The sequence below is a fragment of the Abramis brama genome, assembly GCF_963993115.1.
Source record: "Abramis brama genome assembly, chromosome: 3".
Taxonomy (NCBI): domain Eukaryota; kingdom Metazoa; phylum Chordata; class Actinopteri; order Cypriniformes; family Leuciscidae; genus Abramis; species Abramis brama.
The window spans coordinates 27,996,300-28,016,380 of NC_139965.1; the positions used below are offsets into that span (position 1 = coordinate 27,996,300).

The 20,081-nt window shown below is 40.5% G+C and overlaps 2 protein-coding genes across 2 annotated transcripts; both read left to right on the forward strand.

The window, feature by feature from the left end:
• Positions 1-13,193: 13,193 nt before the first annotated feature.
• On the forward strand, positions 13,194-14,587 carry LOC311079736 (leukotriene B4 receptor 1). Its single transcript, XM_084109394.1, has one exon. It carries the CDS (start codon positions 13,291-13,293, stop codon positions 14,281-14,283), a length of 993 nt encoding a protein of 330 aa, XP_083965520.1. The 5' UTR covers positions 13,194-13,290; the 3' UTR covers positions 14,284-14,587.
• A 2,030-nt stretch (positions 14,588-16,617) lies between these two features.
• LOC311078843 (leukotriene B4 receptor 1) lies at positions 16,618-18,092 on the forward strand. The gene is made up of 2 exons (XM_084107861.1): positions 16,618-17,785; positions 17,959-18,092. The coding sequence occupies exon 1, from the start codon at positions 16,714-16,716 to the stop codon at positions 17,779-17,781; it is 1,068 nt and encodes a 355-aa protein (XP_083963987.1). The 5' UTR covers positions 16,618-16,713; the 3' UTR covers positions 17,782-17,785; positions 17,959-18,092.
• Positions 18,093-20,081: the final 1,989 nt, after the last annotated feature.

Sequence of the window (20,081 nt, forward strand, 5' to 3'; positions counted from 1 at the left end):
TCTGTCCAGTACACACACACACACACACACACACACACACACATATATATATATATATATATATATATATATTCATAATTCATAAAACAGAATCCTATTCCTAAACCCACACCTAGCCTAACTCAAAACCTAAACCTAACACATGCCACAATTAAGGTTACCATGGTGTGGAATAAAAAGTTTATCTCTGCGTCATATTATTTATATTGTTATATTTGTGATGCAGTCTCTTTTCTTTCCCTTGATCTTGTGCCAAGAATGAAAGCTGTGACATTTATCTGCTAATCTGTTTTCCAAGTTTTATGGAGCACTGGAGGATGATCAACCCGTACTACAAATCCACCAGCAGGTGGCGCACAGACATCCATCTCTGCCTCATCTGTTGTGTTTTTATACATTAGCCTATGATACACTGGAAACAACATAAGTCATAAAACTTCTATACATATCCTAATCTGGGGGTTCACATCGTTTTAATAAATATTAACAATTTGAAGATTTAAAGTTAATACCCACACTGAAATTGGTTTATGTATATGCAGGTTAATACGTTTAACATTCAGTTTACATCAAATCAGTGTCATGGTTTTGACGTCAAATTGATATCATATGGACATCACATAATACCCACACTGAAATTGGTTTAATGTATGATTAGTTTAAATAGCATTTTTTCTTAACTGAGGCATCAAAACTCATCCATTTGCACATTTTGAACTGTGTGTAGCCGTTGTGCATGTGCCCAACTGTAAAATTGCTGTGGGTGGACTTTAACTTAAAACTTAAAAAAAAAATTAGTGGACTGGTTTCTAATTTTATTTACTCTGAAATGGAAGCAGTGAAGTGATTATTACATTTACTAAAAATGATACTGATTTGTTGATTAACAACATTGAACTGTAATTCATTACAAACAGCATTTTTGCTGTACCCCCACAAAGTATTGTGTATTATTCTTTTTTTATTTTTTTATTTATAGTGATACCATTATAACTACAACACATTTGATGTAATTACAATATAACGTTGGAATCAAATACTCATATGGTTGAGAGCATTAGCCTGATGAACAAAGGTTCATTGTTCGATACCAGGTTCTGGCAAGTGATGTGAGTGTTAAGGTGATGATACACAGGGCAACTTTTTGAGCAATGCTGCTGGGCAATCTTGCCGAGCGGTTGTTGCTTGGGCACTTTCCCATTGAAAATAAATTTATATCTGGATAATTTAGATCGGTCGTGAGCCCTGTGTCTCATCTGGTTGCCCAAAAAGTTGCCCTGTGTATCATCACCTTTAGTGTATGTGAGAACCGCTGAGCGGTATAAGGCGGCAGACTCAAGTTTTGTCAAGTTTTGACATCAATTTGATGTCTTTTTTTTTAACATCAATTGCCCGCTGGGCAAGCTTATACACACACACACACACATCTGTTATTTCCATTATATTCTTTCTGAGGACTTTAAAAGTACCATGGCATATGAATATGGTAATCATCTAGTATTAGGTAAATATTAAAATACCATGGTTTTACCATTTGATACCATTGCCATTGTGCCACACCAATGCTTTCTTTGGCATATGGCACCTCCGAATGCTGTTTGCCTTATTTCAACCAAGTTTCCACTGGTCTGTGCTGCTGGAATGTAGGAGCTTCTGTCATGCTGACACTGCTGAGTGATTGTCCCGGATTTCTGGGCGTCTGCATTACTTTCCAGGTGCCATAGTATATCTCTTTGCATTGTAAATGGTCTGTGTCGTTGCGCTGTATTAGTTCTGCCTGCATCCGGGTTCTGCAGGTGTCCACTCATCATCTGTCTGTTGATGGAGATGGCATTCATCACCACTGAAGCCTTTGCTCAATCTGACAGTCCTGTCCTCAAGCCGCCCACCCTGGCTTCAAATATAGCCATCCTGTCCAACGGAGTCATCTGGGAAAAACAGACTCATATGTCTGCTCATCTCCCACATTATATTCATCATGGGGGGCATTTCTCTACTCCAGCAGTTCTCTAATGCACTGAGTAACAGGTGACAGACTGCTGTTGCATATCAGGTTCTCCAAAGGAAATCTGGAGCAGGTGGCTGAGGCGCAGTGCTGGGCCAATCTAGAGAGCAACAAGTTATTAGTGGCTGTTGCCTGTTGGATATGTGCATGGTTCCCAGGTGATGCTTTGGACGCCTCATCTGTTCAATCTCTGTCAGGTGCCACCATCTTTTCACACTTACAGCATGTGTAAGAAAAATCAAACAGAGAACGTGGAAAACCAACATATGCTGTTGCTCTGAGTGTGTGTTAGAGGTCTCAGTGGAGAGGAGAGCACTGTCTGGACTCCCTATGAAATTACATGGTTGTTCACTTCCAATTAGATTAAATGTTTCATATTTAAATCACTGGATTATGAAAATAGGCATTATCAAATGGTTTTAAAATATAAAATAAGTTTTTTTTTGCAAAAAGAACGAATTATTGACATTGATGTAGCCTACATCGTTATTGATATAAACATAAATAAGGAATTATGCATAATTATATGAATAAATAATGATTTTGTGATGATAAACAAATGAAACAAAAAGTTTATATTGTGAAATGTTAAAATTTGGGTACACTATTGCTATTTTCTATTATTATTATTATTATTGCTAGTCTATTTTATATCACTGCTTAACAGTTCATCTATGAAATTAACCACTATTAAAACATTAAAAATGTATATTCTCTCATAATTTACTCACCCTCAAGTTGTTTCAGACCTGTATGAGTTACTTTCTTCTGCTGAACACAAAAAGAAGATATTTTGATGAAACTAAACAGCAGATGGACCCCATTGACTTAAATAGTAGGATATTTATTTTTAGTCAATGGGGCCCATCAAATGTTTGGCAACCCATATTTGTTTGTGTGTATTTTTTGGGTGAACTATACCTTCAAGCTTAACAAAGCAAGCTAGTCTTGCGTTGACATAAAATAGCGTCATGCAAGGTTGGAAATGCCACCAAACTGCATAAAAATGCCCCCAAAATTCAAGATATGAATTGCCCTTGTATGTGTTCTTATATTTTGTGTTTATAACATAATATAGTTAAGCAATATTGTCACAGTGTCTGGTTTGAGTTCCCTGGGTCACCACTAGATGTCCTCCTTCCCCACGGTGTCTGTCACATTCTGAACTACATTCCCCACAATCCTTGTTCTTGATTGCACTCAGCTGTCCCTTGTCACTAATCATTGCACTCAGCCAATTCACCATTAGCATTGTCATTTCCCTGTGTATATAACCCTGTCTGTTTTAGTATGTGTCACGGAGTCCTTGTAATTATCATGCCACTTCTGAGTTCTGTTTCTAAGTCTGTTATTGACCGTTGGTTTGTTTGTTTATGTTTGATTGCTACTAGGGTTGGGCGATGTCCCCTAAATTGGCAGTTGACGATGTTTACAGTAAAACATCGCGATGGACGATGATATCGTCAGGGGGGAGGGGATGCTGACGATCACTAAGAGAGAGAGTGCACATTGTAGCTACTTACATCTACCGTGTTTACGCCACGGGAATACTCGGCTTGGCATTTTGAAATGTTTATTTGGCCGTTCAGGCGCGCAACCGAAGACAAAGACTACTTGACCATGTTGCGCTCGGCGCGCGCGCGCAGCATCCTGTCAGTAGAATTCAATTCTCTTTCGTGACTTATCGTGCTTTTAATATTCCTTTTCTATAGAGCTCGGGATCGTTGCGTCACGCCGCAATGCATTGTGGGAATCACGGTACGGAAGTAGATGTACTGTATAGTAGCGTATAGTAGGCAGTAGGTAATGTTGATCATTTGGTCATTAATTTAGGTTATTTTTTGGAAAATGGTTCAGTATTGCTGTATTGTGAACTGCTGTAATCGGTCTCATGATCGACAGGGCAAACGCCTCATAAATCATATTAGTTTTCCCTATATGGCTTGGGTCGCCGCTGGTCGTCAACCGGACGAAAACAGTGGATTATTGCACGTATAATAAATAACTCCTGAAGTGTAACAAACCCACATAGACAAGCTTCGTAGCTCACAGAATCTGACAAGTGTGTGTGTGTGTGTGTGTCACCACTGATGCTTGGTTCACGGTGCGAACGATTGTTTTCTCCGCGTTTACTTTGTAGATCTGCAGATCTTGCACTCATCCATTTGTGAACTGCAAGTGAGCCTCCAGTGACAGGTTCTACTTTTCTAAAAGTGTCTACTTTTAAACAAACAATTCAAAACGAAAGAAAACAGACAGCTCTCTGCTTATGTAAATTAATCCGTATGCAATTTGCATTTCTCTCTGGCGCGTTCACTTAACTTACAGCGAAGATCGCCAATCAGCATCGTCAACCTCATCTTTGCAGCCGACTGTGACAAAAAAACCCCATTTGTTTGTTAAACAATTAAAATGTGTGTGTGAATGTTGTTGCCGAGGGCACAGGAAATTGTAAATCCGGCTCTGGATCGGAGGTGTAAGCGCTCACTCCACAGACCAGGTAGGAAAATATCAGGGAAACTGAGGCTTGGTATTAGCCTACTCCAGACTTTATTCATAGGGATCGATTCGCCTATAATCTAATTTGTTTTTAAAGTAGCGTTGTTTGGCTTCATTATTAAGTTTGTAAGTATACGGTGTAGCCAACTTTTTTTGTCACGGCCTATAACTTTTTCTCTTTCTTTCTCGGTGCCGGTGGAGACCGGTCGGCTACGCTATTACTTTATTCCGAACGCTTCTGCGTTGCCTCTAAAATGGCCGCCGTTACCCACAATGCATCATTCCATAACGTCTACGCCCGAGCTCTATAGCACATCCTGCTCTTTTCTTTCTCATTCATGTTTTGTTATTGATTTTACATAATCGTCAACTGAAATCTGCGCGGATTATCAACAATACGATGCATTTATAGGACATAAAGGGTCTCTGCGGCAAAAGTGAAAGTACCAGCGGCAAACGTGTGAAATGTTTCTCTTTGATATATCAAAGTTTATAAAGCCTACTTTTACATTTTCATTGCTGTTTTAAACTGAATTTCGCCATCACCTTAAACAAGATGCTCTGCTTGAATCCCAGTGCAGGAGCTGTAACTGTTAGGTTACCATAGAAACGTAAGCGTTTGGTTGATTGCTGTGGTGACTCGTGACACTCGCGAACAGCACTGGACACACACGTCTTCATTTTTGTTATCGTTTGTTGGTAAAGGGTGAGAGACCTTGCGAGCCACACGAGCCATAGGTTCCCAACCACTGGTGTACACACGAAAACGAACTGCCGTGAGACTGGGCTGGTCTGACAAGGTGGGGGGCGTGGCATCACGATGGTGGCTCTCCATCGTGATGTCGGTCAGCCATCACGATGGACGATGATATCGTCCATCGGCACAACCCTAATTGCTACCCTGGTTATGACCTCTGCCTGGACTGGATTTTGAGTAATGGATTTCCCTCATTAAAGATACTTACTGCATTTGGATCTTCTCCTGTGTTTCCTAGTGTGGATTGTGACAGAAGGACTCCGTCACACACAAAGATCCAGCGGTATGTTCGCCAACTTCTCTGCCCCAGCCACCGAGCGGGAGAGGAGAGAGCGTTTTGAGGGAACCTGTCTGGTAATTTTTCGTGGGACCCGGGGAGGTCGCAGAGGAGTGGTTGGTCGAGAGGGAATCCAACACCACTCTCCACCATGGCCCCCCTTCGACTCTGGGCTGGTGAGGGACGGGTCGGAGCCACCGTCTCGCCGTCGTAGACGGAGAGGGGGTAGGAGACGCAAGTCTGCCAGTCCGGAGACTGATCCCACCCCAGAGGTCATGCCTGTGCAGCCCGCTATCATCCCAGAGGCCGTCCCCGTGCAGCACGCTGTCGTCCCGGAGGTCGTCCTGGAGCAGCCCACCATCAGTCCTGCCACGACCAAGAGAGCTGTCTTCCTGTTCCACGCATTGGCAGTTCTGCATGCATGGAGGAAGCATGTCGTCCCGGAGGCCTTGCCAGAGCAGTCCGCTGTCGTCCCGGAGGCAGTGCCCGAGCAGCCCACTGTCGTCCCGGAGGTCGTCCTGGAGCAGCCCACCATCAGTCCTGCCACGGCCAGGAGAGCTGTCTTTGGGTTTTACGCATTGGCGGTTCTGCGCGCTTGGAGGAAGCACTTGAGTTCCGCCCAGCCAGAGACTGTTCCTGAGCCTGTGTCTTCGGACAAGATGGCCGCCACAGAGCCTGTTCACGTCACGTCTGCCGAGCCTGTTCACGTCACGTCTGCCGAGCCTGTTCACGTCACGTCTGCCGAGCCTGTTCACGTCACGTCTGCCGAGCCTGTTCACGTCACGTCTGCCGAGCCTGTTCACGTCACGTCTGCCGAGCCTGGGTCTTCGGACAAGATGGCCGCCGCCGAGCCTGTTCACGTCACGCCTGCCGAGCCTGGGTCTTCGGACAAGATGGCCGCCGCCGAGCCTGTTCACGTCACGCCTGCCGAGCCTGTGTCTTCGGACAAGATGGCCGCCGCCGAGCCTGTTCACGTCACGCCTGCCGAGCCTGTGTCTTCGGACAAGATGGCCGCCGCCGAGCCTGTTCACGTCACGCCTGCCGAGCCTGGGTCTTCGGACAAGATGGCCGCCGCCGAGCCTGTTCACGTCACGCCTGCTGAGCCTGGGTCTTCGGACAAGATGGCCGCCGCCGAGCCTGTTCACGTCACGTCTGCCGAGCCAGTGTCTTCGGAGAAGATGACCGCCGCCGAACCTGTGTCTTCAGACAACATGGCCGCCGCCGAGCCGGTGGTCTCTGTTCCTGAGCCGGTGGTGTCTGTTCCAGTTCCCGAGTCGGTGTCTGTTCCAGTGCCCTGGCCGCCTGCACGACGTCTGGTAGCCGCTCCGTAGAGGGGGGGGGGTTATGTCACAGTGTCTGGTTTGAGTTCCCTGGGTCACCACTAGATGTCCTCCTTCCCCACAGTGTCTGTCACATTCTGAACTACATTCCCCACGATCCTTGTTCTTGATTGCATTCAGCTGTCCCTTGTCACTAATCATTGCACTCAGCCAATTCACCATTAGCATTGTCATTTCCCTGTGTATATAACCCTGTCTGTTTTAGAATGTGTCACGGAGTCCTTGTAATTATCACGCCACTTCTGAGTTCTGTTTCTAAGTCTGTTATTGCCCGTTGTTTTGTTTGTTTATGTTTGATTGCTACCCTGGTTATGACCTCTGCCTGGACTGGATTTTGAGTAATGGATTTCCCTCATTAAAGATAATTACTGCATTTGGATCTTCTCCTGTGTTTCCTAGTGTGGATTGTGACAAATATTACACGAGCAAGAGTGCTGTTTTCTCTAATATCAGCACGATTGCAAATGTGATTGATCTTCAGTTCAATAAACAATAAGTTGATTATATTGTGGCGCTGACACTGTTTATTCTCTGTTATAAATATGCTTAGGCTACTTGATTCACCTGCAGTTGGGGGGAGGTGTCCGGGAAGGAAATAATTAAGGGAGGGGCTAAAGACGGAAGGGCGGAAAGAGGGGGGACTGTGAGCGGGGGCAAAGGCCCAGCAAACACATTTACGTTGTGGCAACTTCTGTGGCACGTTGCATTTCTTCTATGGCAACATCGCTGTCTACGTGCTCGCAACATTGTAACAACGTAGAATTGTAAGAGGCGACAGGGCTGTAGCAAGGTTGTTGCGCGACATTCAGCAACTGAGAGATGACGTTCTGACAATTTTTTTGTTTTTATGCTAGATAGGCCTATAGATATCCCCCATTTAGCATTTTATGTTTTAAGGTTAATTATTAATTAGTCAGATGTTAGATAATTATATAGTTTTATTAAATATTGTTTATCCTTATTATTAGGCTATTTAAATGGGGATATCAGTAAATTAGCCTAATTATAATCAACACCTGCAAGTGTTCACTTTGAAAAGTAAAAATTACAGAACTAACTGCATATATGGTAATCAAATTGCACTTGTGAAAAAGTCATTTGTGAAAAAAGAAAAAAACTAAATAAATTAATATACAAATTTATTTTAAGTATAATAAATAAAACATAAAAAGCAAAGATCAGAACATTTAATGGACAAAACCGGTTCTGTACATGGCAGACAGTAGTCGAAAGCCGGACGATAAAGTTCGGTAAACGGAATCATCTCTGGGAAAGTACCCTAATCCAGAGTTCTCCAAGAGCACAAGTTGAATTTGCTCAGCGAGTTACTCTGGTGTTGAGTAATGATGCTCATTAAATATGCCCCTCGATCTGAGCTGCACCAATCACATCGGGTTATCTGATATAGGCGGGCCAGAGGCGAGCTAAACAGATGACGACAGCGCTGTGACGTTGAAGTCATTAGTAAACATTGCAAGATGGCTATGGATGAACACCAGGGGCTCGTTCTTCGTACGTTGCTTATTACATCCGAGATCAAATGACACATCCAAGATGATATCATCGTGCTAATCATGATCCGGCTAATTGGGTTCTTCGAACACACCTGTTGTTTATGATTAGTATCGCTGGATTGAGTTATCTGAGATAACTGCGCGTTCATGCGCTGGTTTAAAAGGGGATATGTATCGATAGTAGAAACATTGATCAGCAACGCTGCTATTGGCTGTTCAGCGTGGCCAAAGAGCGCGCACAGTTTTTCTCCTCAGCAGAGCAAGAACTAATAGTCGAAGTTTATTCGGAATTTTAATGTTTAATCAAAACGCCAGGGAACACCTCAAAGTCTGCAAAAGCCAGGAGAGAGGGCTGGCAAAAAGTAGCAGACAATTTAAATCCGTTAGAAGTGGCCATGTTAGATGTTTTTATCACTTATTAGCCTTATTTGTATTTTAATAATTGCATAATTACTTTGTTCATTGTAATGTCAGAGTCACCACACTAGAACATGGGAACAAATAAAAGTGAAGAACAAAAATATTCTACATAATGGTAATTTTTAGTTAAATTATAGTCTCTTCTCTTCTATAAAAGGCACTGTTAAATAAACGGTTGTCTGTTTATAAAAGCAACCAAGAAAAAGGCTGAGAAAAAAAGAAAGAAAAGATCTTAGACACTGTAAAATAATTTTTGCTGCATTAAATTAAGGCCTTATAGTCATTTCAACTGTTAAATCTTGAGTAATGATGAATTGCTTTGACTTGTGAAAGTGAAAACTGATAAACTTATGTTAATGTAAAAATATTTTGCCATGAGTTATTGATCACATGTTTCACAAGTGTAGTTCATTGTAATGACATTGTGTTTTCCTCTTTTGTGCAATTTTACATAATACACCAACACTTGTATCTGTTCCCAAGAAAGTGGCTGAAATATGTGCAGTAAGTGGACATTTTCTAACTTTCCAAAAGAAAGAAAGTATAAGACTCTGTAATGTCCATTTGTTTCCATTGCACTGGACAGTGAATAAACCCTCTCAGATAACTGTCATATGGAGGAACTAGCCTACCTGCAAGTGCATAAATAACTTTACTTAATTTATACTTGTATGCTTTATGGCTGCAATATAAGTTGCAGGATTCCACATCTACAGAAAGGCCTACAGAAGAGTCTGCACAGACAGATGAGACATAGGCCTACAGGTGGGCAGTATATAGCCAACTTTTCCTTTTTATTTGTTGAATGAGGCATGTGTCTAATATCTCTTGTTGCAGGCACTTGACCACTGGCTTTTCTTTACAAAGAACAATTGAAATAAAACTCAAGGAACTAAGCATATTTGTCTTTTATTAAACATTTAATGAAAAGTGTTTTTTTTTTTTTTTTTGGCAGTGTTGTGTAATATGGCACATGCAACAATGTCACAGGCCCTGTCAGGTGTGCAACCCTCAGACTTTTCACACTGAAATCTTCCCTTTAGTTAGCCAAAGTTCATTTCATTGTGTGCCCTTGTTCAATGAGCTAGAGCTGCATTGTAACTGGTTTGGGTCAGGGAATGGGGTCATAAAACACCTGTCTGCAGGCTGGAACATGTCATAATCACCTATATGAAAAAATGCAGTTCTGTTAGGATCAGCATAAGTGTATGTAATACAGTGAGCTTGATATTTAATTGTGGAACTTTCCTTACCACTTTCAAATAATGTGCATAAATGTGAATCTCTGAAAATTCTTAAGTCATGCACAGATCCTGGCCATTTTGCTTTCACATTTGTGATATGGAAGATTTGTCAACTGCCTTTTTTTTAATTTGATATATTATTAATCTGGAATATTAAGAATCACAATAGTAACTGGGCTGCACATTTACATTGTGAACCCCCTTTCTGTTCACATAATCCCCTTCATTGAGGCCTTGATGGCAGTCTGGTCTAGCCTATAAGCCTGAGTGACATATATACTGTAATCAGCATGGTCATGATTGCATGATCTTCATAAAAAAATATGATAGCCTAAAAAAAAAAAAAAAAAAAAAACTGCTTAAAAAAAACTGCTTTACAACATTGGGTCTTAAGTGGCTTGGAAATGCCACAAAAAAAAAACTAAAAGAAAAAATTAAAACTGTTTTTTAAACCTAAATCGCCAGGTAAACTCCGAATGACACGACAGACAGCACTTTCCATAAAGTTCTCCACATCTCCAATAGTGTAAAGGAAAGAGCCACTCGCAAATAATCTTAGGGTAGCCTACAGTTTGTGCTGTAGCCTAGTTAAAGCCCGACTCCGACAAGTCGAAAATAAATGTGCGTTTCCAACAAATTAATAATGTAAACGACAATCTCACGAGTCACGAGAAAAAAATATATCTCTCAGAAAGTGCACTACCGCGCTTCCCGTATCAGCTCCGTTTATGAAGCCGGGATCTAATCTTGTTTACATGAAATAAGCCTGCTCCCGAGCAGGTTTAAGCTTGCGCACCTGTTGCTATGACAGCAAGTCCAGGATGAGCTTCGAAGAACCAAAGAATCCAAGATCATGCCAAATCGTCAACAATCAAATCCAGCTAACTGAGTTAGCGATGTACGAAGAACGGGCCCCAGTTGTTTGAAACGGGTTTGGCCGCTACAATGAATGAGTTAGACTTGTTTTTTTTATCTAAAAGAGGAACAGAAGACGCCGCTCGAATCGTTCCTTTGCAAGAAGGACGTTTTTGCTGTTTTGCCGACTGGATACGGTAAGAGTATAATAATCTACCAGTTAGCTCCGCTGATAGCTAAGTATGGAGCTTATTGTTGTGATTGGTCGTAGTGTTATCCAATTGCGTGCAGTGAGATTTTCAAATGCATGCTTGGTGCTGCCCCTCGAGCTGGGCGATTTTCATTAGTCGACGCCAGACCATTAATCTTTTAGATTTAGGTCTGGATTTCCAGGCTACTGGGAAAGTGCACGACGTCATAATATGAACTGACAATTTTTTAGACATATTGTCACTTTTGACTGTTTTTGCTCTATTTTGACAATGAAAATAGTTCCAAACAAAGCAGAAAAGTTGCTTGATTCTACGACTTTCCTCCTACTAGCCTACTGGCATTTTTTTTATTTAATATAACCTATAATCGTATTTTCCCAAACATTTATAGTCTATTCAAAATGTTATAAGACCATAAATATCATTACATTATTTACGTGATTGTAATTGCAGTATCTTGATAACTGGCACAAATAGCCTGCTGAATATTACATTATGCTTGTCTTTAAAACGTCATAAAACGTATGTCTTACGTTGTGATACGTTGATGTGCAGCTGGCTTAGGGAGGATCACAACACATAACATAGGCTACAGACACTGCACAGGTGTATCCATCTAAATTTGCATTTGGATTTTTGTTGGGCTTGACTGGGTGAAAACCTGCAGTGTTGAATGCAATAACAGGTACAGGAGCTCTTGTGCATTGCTTTAATAAGTAAAAGAAATAATGTATTTGTATCATGGTGAGGTATGATGTTAACATATTCACATATTTATATAAAATGTAAGTAAAATAACAAAATCTATAATAAATGATTCATCATTTGTATAAAACTATTAGGCTCAAATCTGTCAGCTCCTGCAGTCCCTGTATCAAGTTGATCAAACCAGCTGTTTTTGCCATTACACATAGACACGGGAGTGGTCCTGGATCAGGAAGTACTTCCTCATCTGAAGAAAATTAGCAGGAATGAATAAAAACGTATGTCTAAACAAAAACATAATGTCTAAATCCATCAGTCAAAAGCGTCAACAAATGATATGGCTATATAAGGGAAAATTGAAGTCTTCCACAATCGAAACAAATGCATTGAGGTTTGGCTGGTGGTGTATGTATGAAGTATGACCAGCAGATGGCGCTACTGTCACATTCACCTGCACACAGACTTCATGCTGTTGTTTTGACGGTTCCAGTTGTTGAGTTGACTTCTCTGTGCGTAAGAAATGTTTTTCTGACTTAAGATTTTCCAGATTTTTCGCTTTTCTCTAAAAATATTTGATTGGATATTTATGGTTCACCAAAGTAACTCCTTAAAACATCCCATATGTTCATTGTTAGTAGACCTATTAATGACCATATACAATGAAAAAATAAAATAAAAATATTACAAAGTAGGCCTATGTGCCTCAAACTTTAAGTATTCAATGTTTGTCTGCTATGAATTGAGGTTGTTTAGAAATCTATTATTAATTCCTAAACTGTATGAATTATAGTCAAATAAAAAGAGTGCTGTTGTTGCAACCTACTACCACTGCTAGAATGTAACATTATAGAACTTAAAATTGTGCAATGAATCAAATAATTAACATTAGTATTTTAAATGTTTTAATTATATCAAAATAAGAGACCTTTAAAAATTAAATTATGCTAGTTTTGTCATTTAACACATTACATGACTTCAGATTTAATTTGTAACTAAGACAGACATGAAATGATATATTCTTGACTCCTTTTTTCCTGTAAATGAACGATTTTACAGAGAAACCACTGTCACCTCAGGAGGGTGGTGCTGTTATAGTGATAGTGACACCTCCGTAACTCATTTCAAGTGAATTTAACAGACAGTGTGTGGCAATGCTCCCTGGGATCCCCCTTTTTGCTTTTGGTTTTAATTTGTAGTTAGTTAGCTAAAGGTTCTCACACTTCTCAATCTATATTCTGCTTATTCATATTTCAGTTTCATATTGACAGATTCAACTTCAAATACCGAAAGTACAGCACAACACAAAGAAAGTAATGATTACTGTACTATAGGGCAAGGCATCTGATTTGTCTCCTCCTTTTCTGTGAAATGGAAGGCTGGTTTGCCTTGTAAGCTAAACCATACGGAACAAAAAGCAGTGAGTTTCAGTCAGAACTCTGATTCACTGAAACCAGAGACAAATATGAACAGCTCCTCTCTCCATATTGACAATGACACGGCACTGGAAGACTGGTCATCTGCAGGGACCTCCGCAGCCTGTGTGATCCTAGGCGTGTGCTTCCTGGTGGGTACACCTGGGAACCTGCTGGTGGTGTGGACCATCTTTAAGTATGTGAAACAGCACTCTCACATGGTGCTGCTCATCCTCCACCTGGCAGCCGCAGACCTTCTGGTGCTGATCACTCTGCCGCTGTGGATCTACTCGCTGGCCCGTTCCTGGGTGTTCGGAGAGGTCGCCTGCAAAACCATGGTGTACATCATCAATGCCTGCATGTACAGCAGCGTCTTCATCATCACCATCATGAGTGTCGAGCGCTTCCTGGCTGTCAGGTACCCTTTGAAGATGCTGTATTGGCAAAATAAGACATCCATGTACAAAATACTGGCAGTGACCTGGATCCTGTCATTCATTTTGGGGATTCCTGTCATCCTGACTCAGTCTCTAGATGATGATGGCGATGGATTGAAACACTGCTTGTACCGGGACTACAGCTCTGTGTCTCTTGTATTTTGTACTTGTTTGGAGACTCTTCTTGGCTTTATCATTCCATTTTTCACACTTGCGATCTGTTACTGTCAAGTGGCCACACAGCTCCGCAAGGTGCGCTTTAAGATAAAGCAGAAATCCATCTTCCTCATTGGTGGAGTGGTCGTGGCCTTCATTTTGTGTTGGTTACCCCACCACGTCCTCAATATCGTAGAGATGGTGGTTCTTCTAGTAGATGAACAGTCTCCTATCCCAAATAGTGCTGTCTTCATTTCTGGAGCTCTGGCTTTTATCAGTAGCTCAGTGAACCCTGTGCTTTATGCGTTTGCTTCCAGAAACGTCCATGGAAATCTAAAAAATTCTAGGATAGTAAAGCTGTTTCAAGACTTAGCAACACAAACACCCCAAACGAAAGAAGGCATCTTACAGGATTCTGAACTGCAGAATGGAAATATCCTGGAAGAATAAACTAATGGTGAAAAGAGGGAACTCGTGGATCTCTGAGTAACGGCTAGACTCATTAGAAGTTTAGATATTTTTAATTGTCAAATTTATTTAAATGCCATAATGCCCCTTTTTCTTTTTTTCTTTTTTCTATTTTGCAGTAGTTTTTAAAATGTCATAATATTCCCGTTTAAAAGAAATTAAACATTTATGAAAGTTGTTTTAAATGTATTGTTTTTTTATTGATCAGAGTTGTTCAAATTCCTTTTGTGGTCAAAATTGTTTTAATGCCATAATAGTTATGTAAGACTTAATAAAGAGGTAAAAACTACTGAAAAAGTACTGTATATGGGCTTCTCTATAAAAACACAACTGTTTTGGGAAACAGTCATGACTAGCTATTTGATTTCTTCAACGATAAATGGTAGTTCAGCAGCGAGTTACGTCGTTGTATGGGAAACGCACCCCTGGATGTCATTCTCCCAGAAATGTTCTTAAAGCAACACTAAGGAACTTTTCCTCTTCGGTCCCCCTACAGGTTGGAAGCAGAATTGTCCATTACCGCTATCCTACCGCTGTTTATCTAGCAACGGCTTTGGAATGAACGATGTCCACAGACAAGGTAGAGTAAGTTGCATGATTTTATTAAAGGTGCTATAAGCGATCTCACGCGTTTTTTAGGCCAAAACATTTTTTTTCACATACCGCAAACATCTCCTCACTATCCGCTAGCTGCCTGTCCCCTGAACACACTGTAAAAAAACACGGTCTCTGAGGACAGCCCAGGCTCCACAAACTGCAGCAAAAACAAACTGAGCAACAAACAGAGCGACCCGCAGCACGAAACATAACAAACTGTTCCAGCCAATAACCGACAAGAATGATGTGGGGGTGGGGTTCGGGGGTTAGTGCGCGGATGAGGAGGAGGGAGGGTCTAGCTAGCCTCCGTTTTGTTTGATAATAATTCAAACATCAACAAGAGGTTACGCCAACCGAAATCGCTTATAGCACCTTTAAAGCATGATGTACTGCGACATCAGAAACGAAGAAAAACTAAATAATGACTATTGTAACACTTGACGTAAAGCAAGTCAAATTGTAGTTTTCTTATGTCTCATTCGAACTACAGAAACGCGACCCGGTTTGGCAAACTTGCATAGTGTGGTTATAGCAGATATAGGTCTGCAAAGCGAATCCAGAAGTGCCGTTCACCCTGTTACGACTTGATGAACCACTGAAACCATTTTGGAAACATTATTTTAAGGTAAAAAATGTTACTTAGTGTTGCTTTAAGAGTTACAGTATATACATTTTGTGTCACTCACTATACCACTGATCAGTGTTGGGAAGAGTTACTTTTAAAAGTCATGCATTACAATATTGCGTTACTCCCTAAAAACGCAACTAACTGAAGTAATGTAACGTTACTTTTTAGTTACTTTTTCTCATCTGGGCTGGGCTTGCTTGTTTGTTTTTAATGAAAAAAAAGTTCTATTTTTGGCAAATGTAAATGCCCTTTCACACCTAAAGTGAAAGTAATAATCCTGAAACTGAATAAAATGCAAATTCACACTTGTTCAGTAGAGAGCGCAGCTCAAACAAACCTTTCAGCTGTGCTGCCATTCTGGATCGCAGAAGAATAGGACACAGGAGAAGAAAGTTAAACACTCACTTAAGCACTTAGGCAAATTTAATTATTGCAGGTTTGCTTAATATTCTTAGTTTGCATTTCACTGATTTGATTAATTTTGAGGAATACCTAATCATTTTGTGCAAGAGAGATGAGTAAATGCCTGCTCACATTTCGTCTAGAAGTACAATAACTGTCATGTTTACACAGCGCACACAACGCCTCTGCACCTCACTCACGATTTCCCTCAACATACGGACAGAAAAGGTTTCAATCAATAATGGGAAAACAAAGTAACTTGCGTTAGTTATTTTAAAAAGTAACTCAGATATTTTGTTGTATATTTAAAAGTAATGCATTACTTTACCAGTTAGCCTACTTAAAAAAGTAATCTGATCATACGTTGCTTGTAATGCGTTACCCCCAAACTGCCACTGATGATGTAGGGTAACATTTTAAAATACATTTTCTTTCTTTTTAAATGACTTTGCATTTCAATAATTGTATCCGGGAAAAAGAGATTCCATGAGACACATTAATAATCTGGAGCAAGTCTAAACTTGACCAAATTCTTAGAAATGCATGAGTTTTGTGAACTGAAATTTCATCTTGAAATCCCCTATAGATGCTCCTCCCATTCTCACACACATTTTGGTTGTCTTTTTTTTATTAGACAACCACTGTTTTTTTTGTTTTTTTTCTGTGTTTGAGAGTTCTGTTTTCCTCAGTTTTCACATAAGGGAAGTGAGATTTGCTGAGGCAGACTGGTTTTCTAGCTCAGTGGTTAGACTTGTAGCAGACTCGAACGGATCCGAGAGGCAATCATGAACGCAACGGCTTATCTTCAGGGAGATGAGGAGACCGAACTGGGCGTGGTGGGGGCCTGTGTGATCCTGGGCGTGTGCTTCCTGGTGGGTACACCTGGGAACCTGCTGGTGGTGTGGACCATCTTGAAGTATGTGAAACAGCGCTCTCACACGGTGCTGCTCATCCTCCACCTGGCAGCCGCAGACCTTCTGGTGCTGATCACTCTGCCGCTGTGGATCTACTCGCTGGCCCGTTCCTGGGTGTTCGGAGAGGTCGCCTGCAAAACCATGGTGTACATCATCCATGCCTGCATGTACAGCAGCGTCTTCATCATCACCATCATGAGTGTGGGGCGCTTCCTGGCTGTCAGGTACCCTTTCACCTCACTCCGCTGGAGGAAACAAGCACTGAACAGGATACTTCTAATGATATGGATAGCCTCATTTCTCCTCAGTATTCCCGTCATTGTAACTCACACTTTGGGAGAAGGTCACGGACAACAACAGTGTACTTTCAGGGAGTACAAGTCTGACATCCAAGAGGCTGTGTTGCTCATTTTAGAAACTCTTATAGGCTTCATCATCCCCTTTTTCACTATGTTGGTCTGTTACGGCTGCCTCTTTAGTCGCATAGCGCAGATGAACTTCAAGTCCAAGCGTAAATCGACAGTTCTCATCTGCAGTGTGGTTGTGATGTTCGCGCTCTGTTGGATACCTCATCATGTGGGGAACCTCCTTTCCCTCATCTCACTTGCTCTCAAGCATTCAAACCCAAACATGGCAGAAAGTTTGGAGGACGTCTGCAGCACAATGACCATTATAGCAGGAGCCCTGGTGTTCATCAGTAGCTCAATCAATCCAGTGCTTTATGTGTTTGCCGCACGTACCTTCCGCAGCTCGCTCCGGGAAACTGGAATACAGAAGCTGTTCCAACATCTGTCAAGTTCAGCATCTGGTGAAGGGAATAAAGAGTTATCATTCGTGTCCAAAAGACAAAGTTCACACAGCACCAACTCACAGTGTCTCATAGACTCAAAACTGCCTGAAGATGTGGCTGTGGAATCATACATCAGTGTCTCAGATTGACCCTGTAAGAAGCTTTATATAACATTATCAAAATTAACCATTATAACTGTTGTCTCTCATGAAAGAGTGCATGAAACTTTAAATGTAATTTTGTATTTCAGAATTGTATTGAAATGTAAACAAACTGAAATCATTTTTAGTCAAATATTTGCTTGTGCCTTGTTTTTTGCGTTTTAGGTATACTCACTGAGACGTTTCTTAAATTGCAACTGCAGATTCTACAATGAAAACACTTTTACATTTGTGATTGAGGCACTCAAGTGCCTTTATAAGTGTCTATTTGGGATTAAATGCATTATGATTTCAACATGTTCCTTTTTCTCATATTGCAACGTGTGTGTTTGTGTGCCTCTTTTAACGGTGTGAAAGAGGAAGCAGGAATTAAAAGGAACAGAGGTCAGTCTGGAAGAATATACCATCTGTGCCACTGAAATGTCATTATTTTCTATAATTCTCCTTTCATGTTAGAATTAAACATCAGTTATTTTTCAAAACCCAAACATTTACATATCTTGCATAGGCCCGCTTTTCAAATCAGAAGAAAAACTCACCAGGCTGTTTTTTCTGTGAAATCGTTACTTGACACATTTTAGTGACAGACCTTTATTGGTATTGAAAAGTATAACATTTTAATATATTGCATTTTTGTGAAAGGCAAAAATTGTAGCCTATCTATCTGAGTAAGAGTGAGAGATGCTCGTCTTGACCTGTGTTTCTACATTTCTCTCTCTTTTACAACACAAATATAATGACTGAAAGAATCAGCTGACCGTTGCTCAAGATGAAACCAGAGAGAGAAGGAGGGAGATGCTTGACTATCTGAGTCTAGAAGGCATAGAATCTTCACTTATGTTTGCCACGCAATGGAAAAGTGAGAGGACTGGTAGACAAACATTCTCTGTCTGGCTTTTTTTGTCCAATTAAATTACTGACACAGGCACACAAGAGCACTGAATAATAGAAACAAAACTCAGATCTCAACGCAGTTGCTTCTGTATATAGAAAATGTATGTAGGAGCCAAGAATAGGTTTGATCTCCCAAATTAGCTATTAGGCTATTTATTAACTGATTTTTTCTGTGCCATTCAAAAACGTACTGTCGTACTGTCAATTTTTTTTTGTCTTTCATTTTGGTATCATTTACCAAATTTGACATTAAAACTGTTTCTTTTTCTTTTGTCCTATTGTGATTTCTTTGTCATCCTACATAGCCGATAATTGTTTGTTTTTTCTTTAGAGAGAAGCTGAATGGATTAAACACTCAAAAGCATTAGGCCAACATATTCAAGAAAAAACAGGCTATATTAAGAAGCAAATTCAAAATTTTACATTAATTGCTTTGACTAAAAATAAAATAAAAATAAAATAAAAAACCAACAACAACTAGGCTATGTCCTAGTAGGTCTGTTGATTTACGATGTTTCTGGCATCGAATCCTTCCGGCAGATTGTAGTTGCAAGGTGCAATGAGTAAGACCCGCCCCTAAACGTCATATAAAATAAGTGAAGTGTGATTGGTGGTTCAATGTGCCAGTCAAACTTCCCCTTCATAACTGCAAAAGCGAATGCATAACCAGAATAAACTAACGCAGCACAATTCATGTCGATAGTGTAAAACCTTGTCTTGTGAGATTATCAGCCTATTGATTTGTCTAGTAGTGAGAGTGGCAGAGGAGAGTATTGGCAGATTGTGTTTATGAAAGCGCACTGCATGGCCATATCTAAAATAAAACTTTTAATAATTAAAGACTTTATTTAGGCAACTGATATGGCGGGCGAGTGTTCACATCAGGTACAATCATGAACACTCGTGTTTTAAACATAGGCTATATTTCAAAGCTACTGTTTATTTCTTCAAACGTAAAACTTAGTTAAAACATTGAGTGCATTTTTTTTAAACGTAGGCTACGTATTAAAATAACATAAGATAAAGTAGGCTAGGCTGGCTAAGCAGCACAGCTATAGGTGTGTGTAGCAGCAAAGCAGGACAACGTGAATTCTCATCTTATCTCCCACTTCCTAGAGCATATAAGGGTATTTCCCAGAATTCGGGCCTATTTCTGTCCACAGGGTGTAATTCTATTAAAAACTAATTAAATCTAATATATTTTAGCACCACTAATTAGTATAAACAAAAACAAGCCTAGACTTTTTTAATGGCTGCTCTTACTAATTATTTTAACACATTTTATTGGTGTTTTGTGGTACATTATCTGTGTTCTGGTGTAGTCCGCCACCAGAGTTTTCTCATGTCGTGCCATATCTCAAACATTATTTATCACAAATTAATAAAAAAAAATA